The sequence below is a fragment of the Beta vulgaris genome, chromosome 6, assembly GCF_026745355.1.
Source record: "Beta vulgaris subsp. vulgaris cultivar EL10 chromosome 6, EL10.2, whole genome shotgun sequence".
NCBI lineage: Eukaryota > Viridiplantae > Streptophyta > Magnoliopsida > Caryophyllales > Amaranthaceae > Beta > Beta vulgaris.
In genome coordinates this window covers 18,098,881-18,122,386 of record NC_079207.1, presented here as the reverse complement: position 1 = coordinate 18,122,386, position 23,506 = coordinate 18,098,881, and the positions used below count along the sequence as shown (strand labels likewise).

At 37.3% G+C, this 23,506-nt stretch overlaps 1 protein-coding gene across 1 annotated transcript; it reads right to left on the bottom strand.

The window, feature by feature from the left end:
• Positions 1-11,136: 11,136 nt before the first annotated feature.
• LOC104896058 (ATP-dependent 6-phosphofructokinase 5, chloroplastic) lies at positions 11,137-22,531 on the bottom strand. The gene is made up of 13 exons (XM_010682742.4): positions 21,981-22,531; positions 19,346-19,436; positions 19,059-19,132; positions 18,783-18,894; positions 17,504-17,599; positions 17,273-17,374; positions 17,085-17,159; positions 16,240-16,380; positions 15,975-16,091; positions 15,779-15,883; positions 14,837-14,917; positions 11,923-12,051; positions 11,137-11,743 (listed from the first exon to the last, which is right to left on the bottom strand). Exons 1-13 carry the CDS (start codon positions 22,289-22,291, stop codon positions 11,576-11,578), a joined length of 1,602 nt encoding a protein of 533 aa, XP_010681044.2. The 5' UTR covers positions 22,292-22,531; the 3' UTR covers positions 11,137-11,575.
• Between the last annotated feature and the right edge of the window lie 975 nt (positions 22,532-23,506).

Sequence of the window (23,506 nt, the reverse complement as noted above, 5' to 3'; positions counted from 1 at the left end):
GCAGCTCGGGAAAACGGGCTGTTACAAATGGTATCAGAGCAACCTTGCGACCGTATGCCTAGTTGGCTACCTAGCGAGGGTAAAAGATCGTTGGGAATGTGTGTCTGTTACTTGGGTAATTAGAGTTCAAGTTTTGAGCTATAGAATAAGAATAAGAGTCTAGATTTCTGTAAAACTTTGGGAATAAGAGTACGGAATTTGAAGTTGTAATTTGAGGATATTTGAAATCTATTTGTGGAGAATATTGAGAACTTTTTCATAGAAATTTAATAAGGACTATTGGAGGCTGTAGTACTTGATATATGGACACTTAAGGTTGATCTATGAGTTTATGTTTTGAAGTTTCGAGGACGAAACTTATTTTAAGGGTGGTAGTATGTAATAGCCCTGTTTTTAAGAACCTTTATTTAAAAGCTAAAAGTGGATAAGATCATCATTCTTAATGGTTAAGAAACTTGTGGATAAGCATCATCATTCTTAGTGGTTAAGAAAGGTCAAAGAGGATAAGAACCATCATTCTTATTGGCTAATAAGCCTTTAGAAACCAATAGATAAGTGAGAAAGTCCTTGAGACCCTTAAACATTAAGATTATGAAAATCGTTTGGAGATTGTTTTATTGGGTAGCGATGAACTTCCAGTTAAAGAGCCATTTGGGATTGAATTCGAGCTCAGAACCAACCAAACTTGATATATGACATTCTTGGGATGTCTTAAAGTTAAAATGGTCATTTATGCCCAAGAATTACGTGGCTTAATAAGGTAAATTGCTTACATAGTAAAACCTGGCCAGCTGAAATTACAGCTCAGACCTATCCTCAAAGAAAGCTGCTTAGCAGCTACTTAAGTGTCGATCTCTCAAAGAACTTTTTATGCATGAAAGCCAACACCTTAGGCTAAACCTCAAGCAAGAATCACCCAAAACTCCAAGAAACCGACCTTGCCCAGAAGAGGTTTCCCTCCCCTGTGGGTACCGCCAGAACAGACTATAAAAGCCTGTTCTGGATTTTCGTCTCTTTTCTCTTATTTCTTCCTCTTGGACACCCATTTTTCCTTACATATAACTCTTCTAGACATCCATACAAAGTAGTTCAAGCTTTGGTTCCAATCTTTAGACCTTAAACTCATATAGAAAACCTTGCTGAAAGATCACATAAGTTGTTGTAAGTTCAACAGTTTACACCTCTTGTATTTAAGCTTAGTTTTTCATATCTATAAGCTTGTTGAAACTAATCTTTAGCATTTTATACATTCAGGGGAAGCTGTAGGAGTAGTTAACCAAGTGGATTAAGGAATTTCGTGGCTTTAAGCATCCTTAGTTAAGGTACACACTTAGTTTGGTTTTACCCTAGAGATTTCCATACCTATAGTTAGGTGATTGTTTCTTTCTAGTGTAAAGCATGTCTATGAAATGAATTTACTTATGATTGTATTTTATTATGTGTATATTGAGTATATTACATGAGTATAACATGCTAAGGTTCATTAGAGATGTTTCATTTGACCTAAACAACACTTATACACTAATCATTACGATTATGATTTTAATGGATATGTTTAGTACATGGACTTGTGGAGTAATTATGATGATTAAGGTGGAGTTGTTATGTTATTGTTGTTGTGAGTTGTTGTGGTGGTTGTGGTGAAGTTGTTGTGGAGTTGCTATTGTTGTTGTTGCTCTGTTGTAGTAGTGTTGTTGGGTTATTGTTGTTCTGTCATTGTGGTTGTGGTGGAGTTGTGTGAAGCTGTTGCCTATTGTTGTTGTTGTATCGTTCTTATTGGATAGTCGTTTTGATGATGCGAGGGAAGTCCTAATCTTAGAATTGGGAAACTGTTATAATTATTGTAGTTGGAGTTATATGTATGAAGTCGAGTTATGAGTTATGGGAATGACTTCATTAATTTCTATTTGCGGGATTCAGTTTTATTAGCATAATGGTTGCGTTAGAAGAAGATAATTAGAATAGTTAAGATTGGTTGTTGATTATTGTTATTGTTATGAGGTGATTATTGGAGGATGATTTTGGAATGGAGTATCATTCGGAATTATGAAGGAGATTATAATGTTGGAATTGATATATTGGTTAAGGATTTGAGTGCAACATAGAAATCAGTTTATTGAGGTTTATTTACGAGTCGAGCTAGCTTTATATTCTCAATATAATTGTTGGTAGCACAATTAGGTGCTTGATTTAGGTACAGTTGTGAGTTATGTTTAGTTTGTTTAGTTATATAATTTGGAATTATGATTATGAATTGGGATGCAAGTCGATGTAGCTAATATCATCGAAGTTATAGATATTAATTAAGGATTAAGGAAATTAGAATGTTAAAGGTTGATAATTTGTGAATTGGGAATTAGTTTAAGTTTGGTTATTGATTATTGATGTTATCGTGAGATGGTTGTTGGAAATGGCTATGTAGACGTATATAATTCAAGATGATATGGGAAATCAAGTTATGATGCTTGGAGGTTTCGTATAATTGTTATAGAGTTGAGGTAACCTTTGGGTTCAGCAAAATATATTTAAATGCTCCCGTGGGGTTATATTGAATTTTGGATATCATATATCGTTTGTGTAATGGCCATGATTATAGATACATCTCTGTGAGTTAGTTGTGAATTGCTATTGGATTGTTATAAAAGTATCATTTTGTTCAATTATCGAAATCGTTCGAAAATACTATATTTCTCAAAATATGATTTGGTATGATAATGAGGAAATGATTCAATATGAGTTAAGACCAGATAAGGTCGAATATGGTGTTATGTTATGAGTATTGAGGATTCAAGTATGAATCATTAAATATCTTATTTTATAAATATGAAAGTGAGGCATGAATAGGCACCCCGAGTTAGGGCGGGTAGAGTCCCTAGCTGTTGCCTTCCAGGAGGGGCAATTCCTGGCGTTATAGGACATGTCCGGGTAAGTCTTGCAAGCATAACAATAAAAGGCTGGGTGACGACCCTCACTAGTTTGGAGACAGCTGGTACTGCGTGGTACCCCTCTCCACTCGCGTTCATGCCAAACGATCTGATTTTGTGAAAATATATCAACTAAGTTGAGTGTGATTATCTTTACTATAACTATGTGTTAGTTTTCAAAATACACCTAAACTTGTATTTTCTATTACACAGTGTGTACTCAGCTTTGCTGATGGTGTTGTCATTTCTGTGGCCTGTCACTTGGTGGGTGGCAGAGTCAAACATGTTGCAGGTTTGGTGTTGTGAGCTCAGGATTCTGAAGTGAAGCAAGATAAAGATGTCGTCGTAGCTTATGGATTGAGTTTGTATTTTAGATAGTCAATTAATGGAATAGTTTCTGATATATTTCGTTGTATACAATATTTGGGAATATTAGTCGAGATATCGGTGTAATTGAAGTCTTATATAAAGGATTTTGTTTTGTGGGCCAATAACCCACAAGTCCAGGATCGTTTTCTAGGTTATGTTTCCGTTGCGAGTAAATGTTTAATTCGAGGCTTATTAAGCATTGATTGTGATTAGTGAATCTTAAGTGTATTTACCTAGCAGCTCGGGAAAACGGGCTGTTACACTTTAATTCCGCCATGAGTCTCACTTCTGGTAGGAAATCCTGGTTTTCCCCAAGTGCTTGGTCATTTTTCTCTAGGTCTTGATGCTTGATCCAATAAGAGGGAAAACCCACCTGTACCGGTGTCACTGCTTCCGCGCCAATAGTCCACTTAAATGGACTTTCTCTTGTTGCTTCTTTTTCAGTAGTCCTGTTTGGCCATAATACGGTCGGTACCATCTCGGCCCAACCTCCCTTGAACTCATCCGTATTTTTCTTCAAGGCATTCAAGATCTGTTTGTTAGCAACTTCTGCTTGCCCATTTCTCTGAGGGTTGCAGACTGCTGAGTGCACAAATATTACTTTGAAGTCCGTCAAGAAGGCTTGTATTGGGCGACAGTCAAATTGGACACCATGGTCGAAAATAATAGCCATTGGAATTCCAAATCGCGTCATGATGTTATGCCAAATAAATTTTTAACCTGGTTTGCCTTTATCTTTGTTGTCGATTCTGCCTCTATTCATTTTATGAAGTAATCAATCCCCACTATCAGAAACTTTCTACCCCATGTCGTTGTTGTAAACGGTCCCAAGATATTCATTCCCCATTGAACGAACGGTATAGGACACAAGATAGGTTGCAAGTCATTAGCAGGCCTATTAATTACGGTGGCAAATCTTTGGCATTTATCACATTTCTTCACATAATTTTGAGCGTATGCCAACATGTTTGGCCAATAAAAGCTTGCTCTTAATGCCTTCAATGCCACAGCTTTTCCACCTATATGATTACCACAAATGCCACCTTCATGTATCTCTTCAATTATCTTGGCAGACTCCCACGCTATTGCACACTTCAGTAGTGGTAAATTGAAAGATTTTTTTGTACAATTCATCCTGATATATAATGTACCAACTTGCCTGTCGTTCAAGTTTCTTGGCTGACGGTTGATCTCTAGGAAGCGTCCCTGTTAACTTATATGCTACTAACTCGCTGAACCACTCCCCTTACTGATTGATGTTGGTATAACGGTCATAATTTTTTCTGTGATGCTCTTTTCCTTTAAGATATCTACTGTGACGGTTCTTTCAATACTGAATGATTCTGAGCTGGCAAGCTTAGATAATGCATCCGCTTTTATGTTCTTGTTCCTGGGAACCGCTTGTATTTCAAACGTATCCAACTGAACTATCATTTCTTTGGCTTTCTCGACATACTTCTGCATGTTGGCCTCTCTAGCTTCAAACTCTCTTCTAAGCTGACCGTTTACCAATTGTGAATCTATTTTCAGGGAGACATTTTTTGCTCCTGCCACCAAGCACATTATGAGACCGCCAATAGCTGCTTCATACTCGGCCTCATTGTTCGATGCTGGGAATGCAAATTTCATGGTGTACTCATAAGTGTTCCCCTCTAGGCTCGTCAACACAATCCCGGCCATGGATCCGTTAGTAGCGGAAGAACCTTTAACTTCCAGTAGCAATGTCTCTTTTTCTGTCATCTCTTCCTCCTCATATGAGGCTTACACAATGAAATATGCCAGGGCCTACCCTTTGATAGCGGTCCTGGGCTTGTATTGTATCTCATATTCCGATAATTTAGCGACCCACTTCAATAAACGTCTTGAGCTATCCATTTTCTGCAAAGCTTTTTCTAGCGGTTGGTTTGTCAAAACTTGGATAGGATGGCAATCGAAATAGGGACTGAGCTTCCTGACGGCTATAATTACTGTTAGTGCCATCTTTTCCACTAGCTGATAGCGAAACTCTGGACCGTTCAAGATAGCTAGGACTGATGAAATATATAGGTTGATGTTGTTTTTCTTTTTCCAACAAGAAGACAATTGCAACCTTTTTAGAAGAGGTCGAGATGTAGAATTACAACTTATCTCCCGTTTCGGGCCTTTGTTCTTACTCCCTGTCGGCCTTATTTCCCCTTAGTAATGCGAAGAAAGGCAGGGCTTTGTCTGCTGATTTTGAGATGAATCGAGTCAGAGTCGTCATCCTCCCTATCAGCCTTTGGATATCTTTCACACTTTTTGGTTTAGGCAAATCCATAATGCGTGAATCTTATCAGGGTTCGCATCAATTCCTCTCTTGCTTACCATAAAACCTAAAAACTTCCTAACTCTTACTCCAAAGACACATTTCTTTGGGTTGAGCTTCATTTGTATTTTCTAAAATATTGAAAGCTTCTTAGAGGTCACTCAAATGTTTGCGATCAGTTTTGCTTTTTACAATGGAATCGTCCACATACACTTCTATGTTCCGCCCCCTCTGATCCGCGAAAACTTTGTCGACCAACTTTTGATATGTTGCCTCTACACTGCGGAGCCCAAATGATATTGCCTTATAATTGTACACCCCATATTCCGTGATGAATGATGCTTTTTTCTTGTCAGCCTCCAACAGGCTGCTCTAATGGTACCCTGAGAACGCATCCATAAAGCTCAACAATGCATGACCGCTAGTGGAGTCCAATAACTGATATACTCTAGGGAGAAGATAGTAGTCTTTTACGCAAGCTCTATTCAAATTTTGTAAATTCTAAGCACATTTTCCACTGGCTGTTAGCCTTTTTCACCATTACTACATTGGCCAGCTATTCTTGTTAATCACATGGTTCAATGAAGTCAGCCGCCAGCAGTTTGTCTACTTCTTCTTTGATGGCCTTGTTTTTCTCAACGGAAAAATTTCTCTCTTTTTTTGACAGGACGGACTGCACTGTCGACGTTCAGACGATGTACCATCACGTTCGGGTCTATTCCCGACATCTCGTTCGCCGAGAATGCAAAGACATCAACTTTTTCTCGAAGGAGAGTCAGCAAGTTGACTCTTACCTTTGGGTCCATGTCCCGACAGCGACCGCCCTTGTCGGATCTTCAGCTAGCATTTCCTGCTTTGTTTCTCCATCAGGTTTGGGTCTTGGCGTATCATCAGGCCTAGACTCCAAGTCCTCCATAGATATTTCCATCATTTCTTCTTCCACATTCTCGAGCTCTGCTTCACTCGCTAGAGCTTTCCTATGAGCTCTTCTTTGTTTCCGCGTTGGCGAATTTAAATCTTCTACCGGGATTCTTCTCGTGGGCTGCTTCAAGGCTGTAAGATAGCATGATTTTCCCATTTCTTGATCTCTTCTCAATTTTGTTATCGCCCCAAGATTAGAGACGTACAACATATTCAAATGATAAATAGATACAACTCCTTGGTCGTCATGAATGAATGGGCGTCCCACTATAGCATTGTAAGCTCCCGGTACATCTACTACCGAAAATTCCTCTATTACATCCCTAGCGGGTAGCGTTATGAGACCTTCAAGAACCACCGACGCTCCCGTGAACCCTGTCACCGGGTAGCGGATAGGCTTCAAATGTTCCCGGCCAATCATCCATTTTTCAAAAGTGGAACAATAAAGTTTGTTGGCAAAACTTCCTCCATCCACAAGGATCTTATGAATCAGACAATTTGATACCTTCAAAGTGACCACCCGATGGTCATCATGGGGGTAGATAACATGATTGGCATCCTCCAAAGTAAAAGACATGGCCAGCATTACTAGCAGCTTTCTGCACTACATACTTTCATTATATTTTACTTGGTGCTAAATTCTTTCAAGCTTGCCTTGGCTCCATTCATATTTCCCCCATGAATAGGACTGCCACTTATGACATGAATTTCACCAATCTGCGACTAAACATTCTGGTTGGTTGGCTTTTTCAGATCTCCATCTCTAGTCTGAGCCTTGTATTGGGTAAAGTAGCTCCTTCTTATCAGATCCTCCAAATTGTCTTTTAAATGTCTACACTCTTCATTTAAGTGTCCGTGATCACCATGAAAATCGCACCACTTGCTCCTGTCGCGGTTTTTACGAAACATTTGCTTTTGACGTTGCCACTTGTCACTATCATTGTTCATTGTGTATATCTGCGCTCTAGAGGTTGTGAGCTGAGTCTATGCGTCGAATCTTTCTTTACGTTCACCCCTTTCGCGGTCACTCCCCTTTTTGACCACATTAGATTCTTGCTTTCTTTCTTCCCGGACACATTCATTCTCGCGCCCCTTATCTTTCTTTTGCTTCTCTTTCTTCCTTCTCTCAGGCTCGCTATGCTGACTGCTCGCGGCCTTATCAAATTCTTCACCTCTGATGAAATCATTTGCTTCCCCAAAACATGTCCAAGGGGATTGAAGGTCTTGCGGCCCATATAGCTCTTGAACGCGGACCCCTCTCTCAGCCCAATCATTAGAGCTAAGACGGCCACATCTTGCTAGAGACGCGGAATAGAGATTGCTTCGACATTAAAATGGCCAATGAAATCTCGTGGGCTCTCTGTTTCACCTTGCTTGTCAGAAAGCAATTCTCTAGTAGTGCACTTGCGGTGCCTATTGCTTACAAAATGGATACTAAATGTGGATGACAATTGAGAGAAGCCATAAATAATACCCAGTTTCAAACTCTTGTACCAAGTTTGGGCGATCCCGATTAGAGTGGACGCAAAACACCTTGCACCAGATGGCGTACACCTAAGTGTATAAAAACATGTGACCTTCATATGATGCAACATGGTCATCTGGATCAGAGGTGCCATCATACTTGCAGGATGGCATCTTGATCCTTGGCATGGGATGGTTCAGGATCTCTGGAACAAAGGAAGAGAGTTTTGGTTTAATCAGCAGGTGTCCACCAACCGAATAGTTACTGTCACCGTTGGTGTTGTACTCACAGTGGGAGTGACCTTGGTTTTCCTCATCCTCAGAATTATAAAGCTCTTTAGTGTCTAGCAATGGCTCCTCATACCCAGATTGGTTGAGTTGCTTCTCAAGCTGGCGTGCCTCCTTAGTGAAGGTACGCATCTTTCTTAACGGAGTTCCGTCAGCGTTCCTACCACTCAAAATTAGTGGTCGCTTACGGTTTCTGACATCAGCATTCTGGGAAGGGGTGATGTTGTTAGGCTAAGGAGTCCCCGTGAACTAGCTTTTAGAACTGTAGATGATGTTTGTATGTTCGCGTCTTTCATGGTGTCCGTAGACCTCTCAAGAATGTCCATTATCACACTTATGTTATACCGATAGAATAATATTAACTATACTATTTGTGACATATACAATGTTTATTTTGTTTTAGATGTTCCAATATCTACAATTTCTCAAGTTTAAACAAGTATTCTATGACTTGAACACGAAGTCTCAAAATCAACCTATCATACTTTACCCATTTAGAAATTGTCTTCCAGTAGTTTCGTCTAATCATGGTATTCCCATACGCTGAGAATTTACTTTATATTAGGTGCTTATTTTACAATTTATTAACATGGATAAGAGAACTTCTATCACGCATAGGTTGCATTAAGAGCTACATGTGCTTGATAACGTACTTGTTATTTAAAGATTTCACGATTCGACCAGTCAGCTTCTAGGAAAATATAATACAAGTTATTGCTACTATACATTAGGTGCATTGCATACTTATTAATACATAAAGATTGAAGTTTTGATTGGTAAATTTGGTCGGATTCTTGGCCGTTTTTTGTTAATAAAGTAGACTTATTATTAATAAAGATAATTTGTGGTAAGAAGTCAATTTATCTAGATGTGCTAGTTCTAATAAATACACATGGGTGTGCAAAGGAAATTATAATTAATTATATGATTAGTGTATGAAATTAAAAAAAATACTTGTATGAAGATTTAGTCATGTCCAGCCTCTTAATTCTTTCTTTTTATTTTTGTCTATTGTAAAGAAGAACAAATTAAGTACGATTTTATTGAGAAAGGTTCCTAAATTTGTACTTTTCTTACATTATTTATACAATAAATATTTGTTGTCAAAAAGTAAAGCTAAGTAGCTCAAATATGCATTTTCATTTTAGTGATTTTAAGCTTTTTGAAAGACTGTTATCAAATAAAAGAAAAATCTTCCTTGACCCTCTATCAAAATAAACCCAATACAAAATTGCCAAGAAACTAGTTTCCAAAAGAAACCAATTTATTCCATCTCTCTCTAAACTTTGCTCTGACTTCTCTCTAAACAAACAACCCTTCCCCAAACAAACCCTATGAACTCGCTGGAGTTCAGACGCCACTTCAGTTTTCGGCGAGTTCCACTATTTTATTAATTCCTTTTCATTCCTCTTTTCATTTTTTTCTTAGCTTTTGCACTCCTGCTCTTTCTTCGCCGTGAACAACGACAAATTCCGGCAACCTCCAGTTTGTCGGTTCCCACCCCCGTTGCGTCGGTTATGTTTATTTTCCCCTCCCCTGCTTTTGGTTTGTTGGCTCTGTTTGGCCTCCCATCCCCCTCCCCCTTTGGTGTTAGTTGTTAGTGTTAGTATCAGCGTCGCCTCCTCTCCCCCTTCCCCTCCCCTTCCCCCCCCTGTTTTTTGTTTCAGTCGCTGGTTGTTACTCTAGTTTTAGGTGTTCTCTTCGTTCGCAGCTCTCTTGTGGCGCCACTGTCCGGTGTGTCGTCATGTATGTCGTTGCGAATGTCGGCGCTCGTTCAGGTCTTCCAACTCCCCTCCCCCCAGTCGTGTCTATCGTGTGTCCTTTGCCCCTTTCCTGTTCCTTCGTCAGACTTCCCCTCCCCGTCCCCTGTTTTAGTTAGTCGGACTTCCCCTGCCCTTTCCCCTCCCACGTTCGAGTTGTTCAGTCGAGTCATCACCACATCCCATGTTCGAGTTTTCAATCGAATCCCTCCTTTCCTGTTGTTGGTTAGTTTTGTTCAGGCATCCCCTTCCCCCCAGTCGTTGGGCTTCTCTTTCCCCTTCCCCTTAGCTATGTTAGTTATCAGTTTGGTGGTTTTTTTTCTCAATATGTATGGTTAGTTGTCCAATATTGGGTGTAAGTTGATTCGTCCGCGTTGTTAAAAGATATAGTCTGTTGTTGGTTCTGGCTTTTAAAAAATGTTTGTCTGTTGAATTAGGGATGGTGGTGTAAGGTTGTAGTAATAAAATGGGTACGTTAGATGGATGAGAAGTGTGAGTATGATCGAGGCGATGTTCGTTATTTATGGTTGGACTTTGTGTTTTCTTGTTTCATAAACCGGACGTGTGTTTGAGAGCTCACCATATTTAGCTCTCATTTTCGCTTCGCAATGATCTTACTGGTTTTTGCCTTGAAAAATTCAAATCTACAGGCGACACCCCAGTTGTCTCATTTGGTCAATTTTAGCACGTCCTGTTTTTCCTCCTTTACGAAGAAACGTGACATACTCTCTAGAGTCACGAGTCACCTAGAAATGTGACTCTTCAACAAAACATGAGCAAAGAATCCCATGCGTCGAAAGTTCGTTGGGATTGCTCATGCGGCGAGATGCAAATCTTGCCTTTAGTTCATCGTCCAGATTGTGATCGACATTTGCTTCTCTTACCACATCCATCAGTCATCAGAATTTTTGACTCCAGTAGCACATTCAATGACCAATGACGCTCTACTTAATATGCGACTCTTTATCGGCTTTGCTTATTTTTGTTTTTTAGGGCATATAAGAGCTCATAAAACTCCTTTAGATTTTCCTTTGTGTGTTTATATTAACAATGGGTTCTACTTCATTTTTTAATCAATGCACTTTTTCTCGATGTCGAGAAAAAAAACTAATTTCCAAACAAGGCCTTATTCCATATCCACAATAATTTTGCATTTCAGAAGAAAATAATCTAGTAGATTATACATAATACATTGACCATTTGGGTTCACCAACCTATGCAAATTTGACGACAATCAAAGAAATAGATGGATCAGCACAGCTGCTATAATCTGAGTTTTACGACCAGTTTCTATTATGAATAACTAAAATTTGTAATGTACAGGTACAATCCAAGGAACCGATCCAAATCGGTCAATGTGGCTCGACAGATTTATTCCATCATCTTGAAAAAATTGGCGTGAAAAAGCTATACATAGGAAACATTACAGAGGGAGTGTGAAAATCAGTCTTATTCTCCTGAAGTGAATATTCACATCAGAAATTGTTTCATCTCCAATAAGTTAGTAATTTAGTATCTCCTGAGATGTGGAAGCTCTGTACGCACATATATATGAACTGAATTGATCATATGAAATCAGGTTGGCCAGTTGAGGTCAAGCAACGGTGCCACATACGACTGTTAGGATCCAGCAGCCGTGGGTACTTTATAACTTCCGGAATCGGAAAGTAGGCATAATGAGTGTTGCATAGACCCACCGTAATTCCACTAAAACCAGCAAATGCTCCATGAACCTGCCAACATAATTGTCCTTTTATGTCTCTAATATAGTACAATTGTGCTAAGATATTAAGCACCAGTCGTGACAGGATTAAAAATCACGAGGTTTCATATTCAACCCCATTCCAACCCCCTCCAACTAAAACAAAAGGCAAGGGAAAAAGGACCAAATACAGAGGACACAAAGACTTACAGCATTTTGCCCCAAAACGGTGCAAAGGATTCCATCTGAGGCATTTGCACGGATAGCTCGAATCATGTATGTAGGATCTATGTATTTGACATCAGCTGATGTTCCAAGCTCCTTAAAATATTTCTTTATCTGTGGTGTAAAAGAGTAAAATGTGGCTATCAATGAAAGCTTTCCACCAAAAGAATAGGCTATTTTGGAAAATATTATAGCCTATAATTGCAAGAGGATCAACAAAAATTTAACCACATGAGCCAGGCAATCTACTTCAATTCTCTAATATCTTGGAAGCCAAAATAATCTGCAAGGAACTGATGCAAAGGGGGAGGGGAAGTTCAGGCATTTTAATTAAGGGTAGCTTCAAGGAATAAGTTGAGGAGTTCACAAGTGCTCTTTTACACACTTAACATTTTTGGATTCCTTTTTCCCATCTATTTCCTCCTTTTGTCCTTTATTCTACCCTCTTGTTTTGCTAAATTTCTTCTTCTAGGATCATTCTTGTAAACATGTAGCTTTGCGACCCATTTTGAAGTGTTCTTCGTGCTTGAACTTCTTACTTGCTCTCACTTGTCATTGTGTAGGTAACATAGCCTTTAGAGGCCTATTTGTTCCACCAAATCATTGGAAATAGAGTAGGAAACAAATAGAGCAAAGTGCACATCCATATCTAATACGGGGCACTTCAAAATTCAAATGGACATATCTCCCAAACCACTAATACGATGAAGGTGATCAAACTGGAGGTGAAAGCTCGTCTCAACAGCTTTCCAACGAACTAGTCATAAGTTTGATTTGGATCTAGAACAAGTGAGATATGTGCATCTCAAATTGAGCTGTCAGACAGATTGTGCGATTGCGCGAACCTGTTTGGACAGTGCGCCAATATCTAGGATTTTTGAGAATTACCCAATTTCCAATTAGTTTGGTGCTCCAGCAACAGACTGAATGGTGCGCCCGCACCAATTTGTATAGTGTGCCCGGACATCATGGGTCTGACAAGATTTAGAGGCTTGTGCGCTACTTTTCCGTGACCTGATATAAATATCTGAAAGGGTCTTTCGAAAGGAGGACTTTTTTTACACATTTTTATAATTTCAATTTTAAGATCTAAAATTTTAGGAGAGAAAGAACACTAGAGTTTGCTCCACCATGGTATTTAGTAGGGGTGTAAGTTATTTGGTTAAAAACCGAAAACCAAACCAAACCAAACCAAATTAGTAATTTGGTTTGGTTTTTTTGGAAATTCGGTTTGGTTTGGATTCAAAAAAAATATTTTTTCGGTTTTTCGGTTTGGATTGGTTTTGGTTTTGAAAAACCGAAAAAACCGAATTATTGTCACTTAACATACGAATGTTGTCTATTATTTTTTTTGTGTTTCTTTTTTTTTAATATTAATTACGAAAATACAAAAATATTGTCACTTAAAATACAAATTATCCGAAAGTTTGGTTTAAATTCGGTGTGGTTTTTATCTTGGTTTGATTTAATTTCATTTCGGTTTGGTTTGGATTTTGGAATACGAAAAAAAATTGGTTTGTTTTGGTTTAGATTTTGAAAGATAAAAAAAGTCCGGTTTGGTTTGGTTTTTGGTTTCATATTTTGGTTTGGTTTGGTTTGGTTTGGATTGAGTCGAATTTCGGTTTGGATTTGGTTTGGAAATTTCAAAACCGAATTTATTTCGGTTTGGTTTGGTTTTGACCTAAAACCAAACCAAAAACCGAACTTACACCCCTAGTATTTAGTCATCAAATCCTGATTATTCTTCCAATTTTGAGGTAAAATTAATCCATATCTTGCTCTTTTAGCTTTAAATTCTTTGATTTTTGTTGTTTTTTTCCTCATTTACTCATCTTACTTTATGTTAATACCAGTAATTGTTAGATTTACTTAATTTTTTTACTATGCTTAGTTAATATTTCTATTAATCATGTTTAGTGCTATATTAGTCTCCAATTTCAGTGTTTCTTGTTCGATCCATCATTAGTAAGTGATTTCCTTATCTAGGGTATGGGTGAAAATATGATATTAGGGGTTTTTGGTTAATGAAGTGATCAAGGGGAAAGTTATTGATGGTTGTGTGTTATACTCAACTTATACATGGTGTTTTGAGATTAAATTTTGATCACTTTTGTCCCATGTCATGTTGGTTTGTTGTCATTAAACTACACCCTCCGTCCCATAATATAAGTCCTGTTTCCTTTTTGGGAATCAAATTTTGAAATCTTTGACCAAGTATTCTTATTAATATATACAAAAAACATACTAATGCGTACTATTGTATTTTCATAATATCAACTTTTTATATTTTTATTAGCACAACATTGAAGATATTGAAGGTCAAATGTACGTTTGGAGATTGTGCAAAAGGAAACATGACTTATATAATGGGACGGAGGGAGTATGATTTTAGACTCAATGCTAATTCCCATACATTGACTTCATTCCTAAATCAAGAGATTGGGTAATAATTACGAAAATTTCTATTTGGAAAACTCTTCAGACTTAATTGCTCATTTAAGTGACTAACTAAAGAGCAATCAAGGGAGGATTTTAGTTGATTGGAAGTTGAGACTTAAGGACCCTCAAAAGAAGCCTTAAGGAAATTAGAGAAGGGTAAATCCTTGCCTTATTAATTGATTGCCCTAATAATTTCAACAGGGAAATGCAATTGCATAAGCTGAAAGTGTTACTAGGTTGGCACAACCAAACTAGAAAAGCTTCATTAAAATACATCACTCTATAAGACTTCCCCAACAAACCAAAGCTATATGTGAATAATTTCTAATTCCATAGAAGCTTAAACAGCCTTCATCTGCAACAGTTAGATGTAAGTGTTTGCAACAAAGCTTTAACCAGTGATCATATTTGTGGAGAGAAAGAAGTTGAAAGAAGAAGACATATTCACACAAACACTAACCTCTTGTTGAATATGCACACCAATATCTCCAAGGACAGTGTTACCAGATGCATCAGTGGCATTAGTTTTTTGAAGAAGATTCTGCATTTCACAAGAGGAGAACAGTAATAAGATTAAGTAAACTCTAGGTTTCAGACAATGGTGACTTTGTGGCATTGATTCATCACTAAATAACCAATTTCCTAGTAAACAATGATAACATCGAGCAACAAAATTCAGTAACATGTAAGCATAACACAATGGATGAATCAAATTGCAATCAGTTAATGTGCTAATGCATGCAAAAGTTACTTGTAGATACATCGAGTAACAAAACTCAGTAACATGTAAGCACAAGATCTTGCAGATACAGTCAGCACCCAGCAGGAAGCCATGAACCAGCAGTTTATGAACAGCGAATTCATAGAATCTCTTTCATTACATTATTCTCAGCTACATTATGCCTTTCATCCTCAATTTCGCTATTGGTACAGTTTATTTGTATTGTAGTATTAGGTGCCAATGTTCTCAAATTGGTTCAGCATAGCTTCAACATCAGCTTCTAAGTCCAAAGTCGAAATCACATCACGTGATAAAGTGAAAGGAGAATATCATCAGGTGTGTGCTCTGAAAATTGCAGGTTTGATCCTGCTCACACCTAGGATTGCTAAACTTGATCCACGGAGGACTTCACATCAAATTGATCCACGGGAACAAATCAGTAACATGTAGAGTAATAAATAAAAACTAGTTCATTTTCCAGTACTTCACGACTAATCAGGCACAACACGATTACGCCAATCAACTAAAAGTGTATGGTCCTTTACCAACATCTATTTCGAAAGCAAGAAGGCACTTCAATTTAATCATGGGCTCGGAGAACTTCCCACAAAGTTTAGGAAGTAGCAAACTAGCTGCAAACATATAATCCAGCAATTACTAAGGAAGCTGCATATAGCTTACCTGCGCAGCCCCCTCAGCTACACAGATGACAGCTGATCCCTTTGTTTCCAGTAGGTACTCAAGATGCCTCAAAATGCCATGAGGGCCATGTATATGAAATGGTACCTTCGATAAGAAAACAAAAGAAATCTTCAGTAAAAGGTCATGTAACAGCAAGGCAGATTATAATGCTTCATTTGTAGTTCCACAATTATACCTCTGGAATCAAACAGATATCAACTTGACCACTAGCAAGGGAAGCATGCATTGCTATAAAGCCACTGCTTCGACCCATCAATTTTACAACACCCACACCACGGTAAGCACTATGCGCCTGTCATGTAGAGCAATTACATGTGCGATCAAAAAGTATACATAGTACCACGAGTTTCAAACATAGAAATATATTCGACTTTTATCAGACAGGAGCAACTTCAGAAAATGATAAACCAACAAGCTGATCAAATATAAGGTGGTCCGACCTCAATGTAGGCAGAATTAATGGCTCTTTGAGCTTCCTCAACAGCCGTATCAAAACCAAATGTCTTATCCATAAGCAAAATATCATTATCTATAGTCTTCGGAACACCAACAACAGCCACCTTCATCCGTCTCTTTCGACACTATCAAAAGAAGCAAAGCACAGGGTGAGTTCCTTCCAAGACATGATAGACCCACAAAGGCCTACATACAAGTTAGTTGATTGTTTTTGAAAGTGATTAAATATACCAGAGTTATAAACACAAATAGCTTACTTGAGTAAACACTACTTTGATTAAAGCTGCAAAGGAATATGCATATAGATTAGAGAGGAAAATGGAAGTTCATATTATCCCCACATAGCGCGAATTGTTATCATATCCCATCTTATTGGATTGCATGGTTAGTTTTACAGGAAGGAGCATTTCTTGACAAGCATCTCATCCGAAAACCCTTTTGCATGTTTTTACTTTTTAAAATCAGTTAAATTATATAGTATCTTTTATCACAATTTTACTGGTTAAATGATCATTATTTGGACAATCAAGGGACAACTATGATGGCTAGTTGGCTAGTACCCTCAATTGCCAATCTAGAATGTGGTGATCAAGGGTAAAAGTTAAAACTAGGTCATTTTGTAGCTCAAGGCAAAAATTTATTAAAAAAGCTTTTAAAAAAATCAGTAGTAACTTGCAACAAGTACAATATCATTAGTAGTTGTTGAAAATCTGTTCCTAACACTAATGGAAGATAAATGATTACAGTTACACAGGTATAACAGCTTGAACCAAAGTGAGCAGTTTTATTTAATAAAGAAAGCATTGGGTACAGTAGGAGTATCTTATACCTCATTATGAATTGCTACAGCACCAGCATGTGTTCCATTTCCACCCAAAACAAAAAGCATATTGGTTCCTCTTTCCTGCAATCAATCAGAAATCACAGGCAACAAATATCAAATGTCTTTGTATAACCTGACTATTGTTGCCAATAGAATGAGATACATGTGACGCAACAAAAACGAACTTAACACACCTCCATACTATCCACAATTTCTCTTACAGTTGGCCCACCACGTGAAACTCCTAATAAACTTCCCCCAGATAGGTGAATGTTCTGGACAACTTTCCGTGTAAGCTGGACATTACAGAGGCATGCCCCATTAAGTTAAGATGCTTAAACAAAGAACAATTTTGTTTCAATGTATAAAGAGCAAATGAGTAAGTCTGTCAAAATGGATTAGAGAGGCATAACGAGAAGACTTACTGGCATCTCTTTCAGGCCCTTGTCTGTAAATCCACGGTAACCAAAAGGGATGCCTACAATGTTTTTTACACCATATATGTCAAGTGTGATTACAATCTGCACCAAAAAAGGAAAAACTACGAATATGAAAACTTGTATAAATGAGAAGTCTTAATTACATTTACAAACTCAACTGCTCCATTATGGTTCTTCCATTAAACAAAAACCGTACTGCACATTAAAAGATCTCTTTCCACTGAAAAAAGTAATTTAATTCTATAACCACGGAATGTGAGAGATTCAACTTGAAGTTCAAAATTATCTATTCAGAAAGAAAAAAGTTTCATGCTTCTATATTTTGCAGCAAATGATTTTCCCCTAACCCTTCCCCCTCCTCATGTCTATCTTTTTGCTATCACTCAAAATGATTATTTTTCACTCTTTCAAGGGTATGCTTGGATTGTGGGGGGAGGGGTGTATCTAAGGGGGTAATAGGAGAAAAGATGAAGAAAATAAAGGTGGAGGGAGGTGCTGGTTAATGGAATCACGAATAAGTAGTGATTGTGCATGGAAGGAGGCAGTGGGGAGCTATTATCCTATCTAACCCCATCTCCACACACACACACACACACACACACACAGGGCTTATTATCCCCTTTAATAAATTAGCCTAAATCCAAGCATGCCCTCAAAGACATTACACAATTTTCCTTCAGCTTAACTCCTCATTAGTCAAGAGCCACTCTCCAAACATATGAGTGCAAGTACTAATAAACTACTGCATATCAAATGAAGAATAAGCCAAGAACTCCCAGCCTAGCTGTCTGTGTACGAAAAAGCAACAAATGACTTTTCCCAAAAAATGAGAGAAACCTAACCCTAAGCCAAGAGACAACATATGCAGACCTTCTTTCATTGAGATAGCATTACAAGCTTTAAATAAATTCACTTCTATTCTGAGATGTATGTAGGCGGATTCAGGCAGGTTTAGCGACAGTTACAAGAAAACATAGTCTTACAAAATCGAAGCTCAAATGATCTAACATGGACATTCAGGTTGTACATCCTGCCAAATACCCAAGGCATCTAACATATATGGATACACAGAGCCTAAAACCTAATTATTCACTAGTCTCCAGGCAAAAATTCTCCACTACAATTAAAGCAAACTACAGGTAACTTTCCAGATCAGAGAACTTATGGGCAAACAAGGGATATGAGGAAAGATATAACCAGAGTAAGACGGAATTGAAGCTTGATGATTCAAGCAGTTCCCAATCAAAAGAAAGGACCAAATCACCTGTCTGATGACATCATTAAGACCAGGACAGAGACCTCCACAAGTAACAATTGCTGCATTAACTTCTTCTGGCCTGAAGTATATTTCTTCTCGTGGCCCCGCACGATGGACCCTAATGCATGTTATATGTCAGAGAACAAACAGCATATTGATCACTAAGCTGAAATCATTGATTGGGGCGCATACTAGGGATTTTTTAAAAGTGTGACCAGGGATAGTATCCTTTAGTCACTGCAATATACTGAGTTGGACGAACAAGTAAATAAGAAAGCATACCATTGCTCCACCCACGTACAATCTGGATCAATGCACTCTGCACCAGCTGATGTTGGAGAGGAATAGTGTATGACCTGAAAATTAGAACTAAACTGCTCATGTCTTGTAAATTGATCAGAAACAACAATAATAGAAACTTCAGCATAAAAAGCAAAGGCAAGCTCTTTCTAATTCCTGCTAAACAAACGAGTAAGCATAATGCGAAACTGCCATTTACTTTTAAAGTTTAGCAACGAAATCAACATAAGGGTGGAATTTGTTTGGGTCAACCAAAGATGGCCATGCACCTTCAAGAGAACTCTGTCATTGTTGTTAATGTACCCATGCCATTTCTCATCTGATGGATAACCACCTGCGAAGTCTTCAATCACCGGAGACCTAGAAAAAGAGAATTAAAAAAGGAACTAGAATGAACTCAGACCTGCAATTCAGGGAACAGAGAAGAATAAAAGAAAGAAGTACAACAAGAGAGAAACATAGATAGATACATTGTATCTCAAGTCAGTTTTACATTAGAAATACTTAATGATCTCTTTCTCATAATCAATGGCTTTGATTTCCACATCCATACCCTCATCCATTTCTCATTTCACATAACACAAGTTTACTAGGCTTGATTCAAGCACTTTCAGGAATTTAACCAAGTCAAAACTCCATCAAAGCAAAATGCTGACTTTTATAAAACAATGTTATATATTGAAATTTAGAGGTAGGGGTAGTGGTAGAGTTTTAGAAAAGCTATAAATTATAGCTTTTGGAGTAAATGTAGAGTTTAAGGTAGAAAATAGCTTCCTCTTTTTCCATTTGTTTACTGATCCTATAGCCAGTTTTACAAAACATTACTTTATAGATAGTAACTTTGAGCAAACAAAAGTTTGACTATCAACAGCTACTCTTGCCGAATGGAGCTTTATAATCAATTCATCATTTTTAGTGCGCTTATCCTATCACAAATTCCAACCAAGTCGTACTCGTACCTCATTCCAATTAACCACTTATAATCCTTTATATCTTATCCTAACAAACATTTTAATGCTAAAAAATGAACACCTAGCTCCTAAGGGAAAATATGCAATGCAGAGGCACTCTCCACATTATCTCTCTTAGTAGGTTCAAGTTAACATAAGATATATCTTTTCCAATGATTGAAAGAATCTATATTTTAACATGTAGTAACTCTCAGTAACTAGAAAAATCCTAACTACATGGGTTCTTAATTAATCCAAGAAACACTCTAATTAAGAACTTTAGAACACTAAAACTCGTTTATGATGATAAAGCTCGATCTTTGGGCTTGTAAAGGCTAAAGAACGTCACCTTAGGTAGATAAACAAAGGATAGGCTCTTAGATTCCCTCAGGAACTAGAGGATCTCTCTCTAACCTCAATTAGGAGATACACATAATCCACGATTAATGTGTTTGGCTATAAACAAAAGCCGAATTAATGCACACAGCACTTGACAATTTCTTTTACTCAAATCATATGTATATTGTTAGTGATGAACCAAACATATAAATAATAACAAAGCTAAACTAAGTCTTAATCTAACTCAACTAATTAACAAGATAACTACTAGGACTCCTTAAACAACCAAAAATAACCACCTAAGCTATCCTCATCACGCGGCAATTAGGATAGAATATTAAAACTCCTAAATAATGTAACTAACCAAAACTCCTATGATTAAGGGACATTAGACTCCTAAACATACTAGGATTCCCATTAATCATATTACAAGCCTAAAGCAACTAAAACAAGTAAAGAAACCTAAAGCTCAAACCATGTAAAACTATGGAAGCAAAAACTAATACGAGAAAGCAATAAAAGTACCACGAAAGTCCGAGAAATCTCAAAGAAAGCTAAAGAACTTCCAAGAAACCTTCAAGAACTGTTAAAGAAAGGGAACATGCTTCATCATAATGTAATAACCTGAGCATTTTCTAATCTCAAACAATTATGTATTAATCTCACATATATCAGGGGCATATTGGTAAATCTTAGTGTTTGACAATACAACATTTAGACAAACTACAATACAACTTTGCAAATTAATATACAACATTCATTGACTTGCTTATACCTAAGCTATAAGAGTAAACACAATACGTGAATAAATATTTTTTTTGGTAAAGAGAATTCCCTTGCAAGAAGGGGGTGAAATTGAGATCTTTATTGCAAGGGTTGAGAATCGAACCTTGGATGGAAGGGAGGCCTCACAACTACTAGGCCACCTTTGATCCTCATAAATAAACATGTAACATTGGTATTTACACATACAACACGTTTTCTCCAAAATACAACTAAGGTTTTTCAAAATACAACATTTATAAACTACTGTTTGATACACTTATCTCGATACACTTGCCAATACATATTTTTAACCATTAATATCTCTAATTTTCTATAATCAAAAATTATAAAAGGTTGATACTGTAGAAGTAAATGTCAAGACAGGTGAGTCTAATAAAATCCCACAGGACTATAATTTTCCTTACAAATCACAAAACCAATCAAAGGAGAGTGTATTGTATTGAATAGTGGAAAAGTCAATGTGTAATGTATTTTGAAACGGAGGAAGTATACAACATGCCACTAATATGTGCATTCTTGTGATATATTTGGCATTTTTCTAATAATCTTATTCAAATAATACACATGTTCGTAGGGAGAGAACCATACTCTCGATGACCATGAAAGACTAGATTGTGTATAAAAAGACCAATACCAGTGAACATGTAATCTAAATATATAAAATCACCAAACAATGAACCTTTCACCCTGAAATCAACAAATAAAACCTAAACCTGAAAAGCATTCATAGTTCAGTTCACTCCAACTACACAACTAACAAGTAACAACAATTTTGAAAACAAAACGTAATCAGACAAAGAATAAAACAATGAAAGTTGAAAACAAGTACCGCATTTTGAGACAGAAAGTAGAAGGACGAGGCTTAAGATCCTTAAAAGTGTCAGTAAGATGAGGTAGGTCAAATCGTCGCTCAAATTCTTGCTGATACTTCATTTTCCATTCTGGATCGCTTAAATCGATCTCTTCCTTCGAAGTATTCCTACTCTCCGCTGACACTGATACTGTCGCTCTCCCTCTTCTCCGGAAACGTGTCGTCGTAACATGCAAGCTCCGGCGAAAACATCCGACGAAGAAATCGGTGTTTTTCGTGGCAGCCGGTGGCGCGAATTTGGAGGAGATCGCCGTTGAAAGCGCATCCATTGGAGTTCAAAACTTGGAAGATCGCGCTTTTTCTCTCTCTACGAATGAGTATATGTGTCACAGTGTTTGCGCGAGTGGAGTGTGGAACTGGAGGTTAGGGGTTTGACGCGCGAAGAGAGAGAGAGGAATAATGTAGGATGGTTGGTGTAATTGGTGTGCACGGAGTCGTCATGAAGAAAGGAGATGCTCCACAATTGTTTTGACTATTGCTGTTTCTACAAATGTTTGCTTTTCGAATTTTTCACATTGGTGGTTTCTCACGCTGGTATATAAGTTTTGAATGAACAAGGACCCTTCGGTGTTTGGTTCAACCGTATGATTTTTTTATCTTTTACATGTGAGAGATGAAAGTTTAAATTTTGGACTAAGTAAGAAAATTTAAAATTTCATTAGGGTTTGAGCTTGCTGGATCTCTGGGTGTGTGGTCTTGTGCGAGGGTAGCCAAGAGAAATTTCATATTACCATAAGGTTTTAGAAAGGAGCCTTCAAAAATATATATTATCTACGTTTCACAATAAGTGAAACACTTTCATTATTTGGAATAGTCACAATAAATGCAATCAAGCTCTAAATGGTAAAAAGAATTCACTCTTATTACAAATATGCCATCAAAAAGCAAGAGCAGACCATAACGTTTCATCACTCTACTTTATTGTGGTCCCAACTTTCTCTCCCTACATTCATTGGTAACTCCCCACTTTTTCTGTGTTTCACTTATTGTGAAACGGAAGAATATATATATATATATATATATATATAATATATATATATATATATATATATATTATATATTATATATATAATATATATATATATATATATATATATATATATATAAGTTTTGAATTATTTAGGAATGATCTCAAATTTTGCAACGTATAAATGGTGCACATGTCCTATCTGGCTATGTAGGCTATCATATGCACACATCAAAACACAACTTCTATAAAGACAAAATGTGGCAATTTAAATAGAGGTTGGACTAAATGAACATTTGGAGGACCCCGAAAAACAACACATGGTTGACGAATAAACATTGAGTCAACTCCAATGAATAAATACGATTGTATTTTCAAAAATTGATTTGACACTGTGATGCTCTTCTATACACTTTATTTACTTTGCATTTATTATTTTGGCATTCTTCTTTTCTCACTCAAGAGTTATATCTTCTCAAAGTATATCACTCCTCTGCTCTTTTTTTATTATTACATT

Coding starts and splice junctions, on each gene's coding strand:
- LOC104896058 (XM_010682742.4), bottom strand. CDS start 22,291: ATGGATGCGCTTTCAACGGCGATCTCCTCCAAATTCGCGCCACCGGCT. Junction 19,437..21,980: donor ACTTTCTGTCTCAAAATGCG/GTACTTGTTTTC, acceptor CTCTTTTTCTAG/GTCTCCGGTGATTGAAGACT. Junction 11,744..11,922: donor CCGTTTTGGGGCAAAATGCT/GTAAGTCTTTGT, acceptor TTATGTTGGCAG/GTTCATGGAGCATTTGCTGG.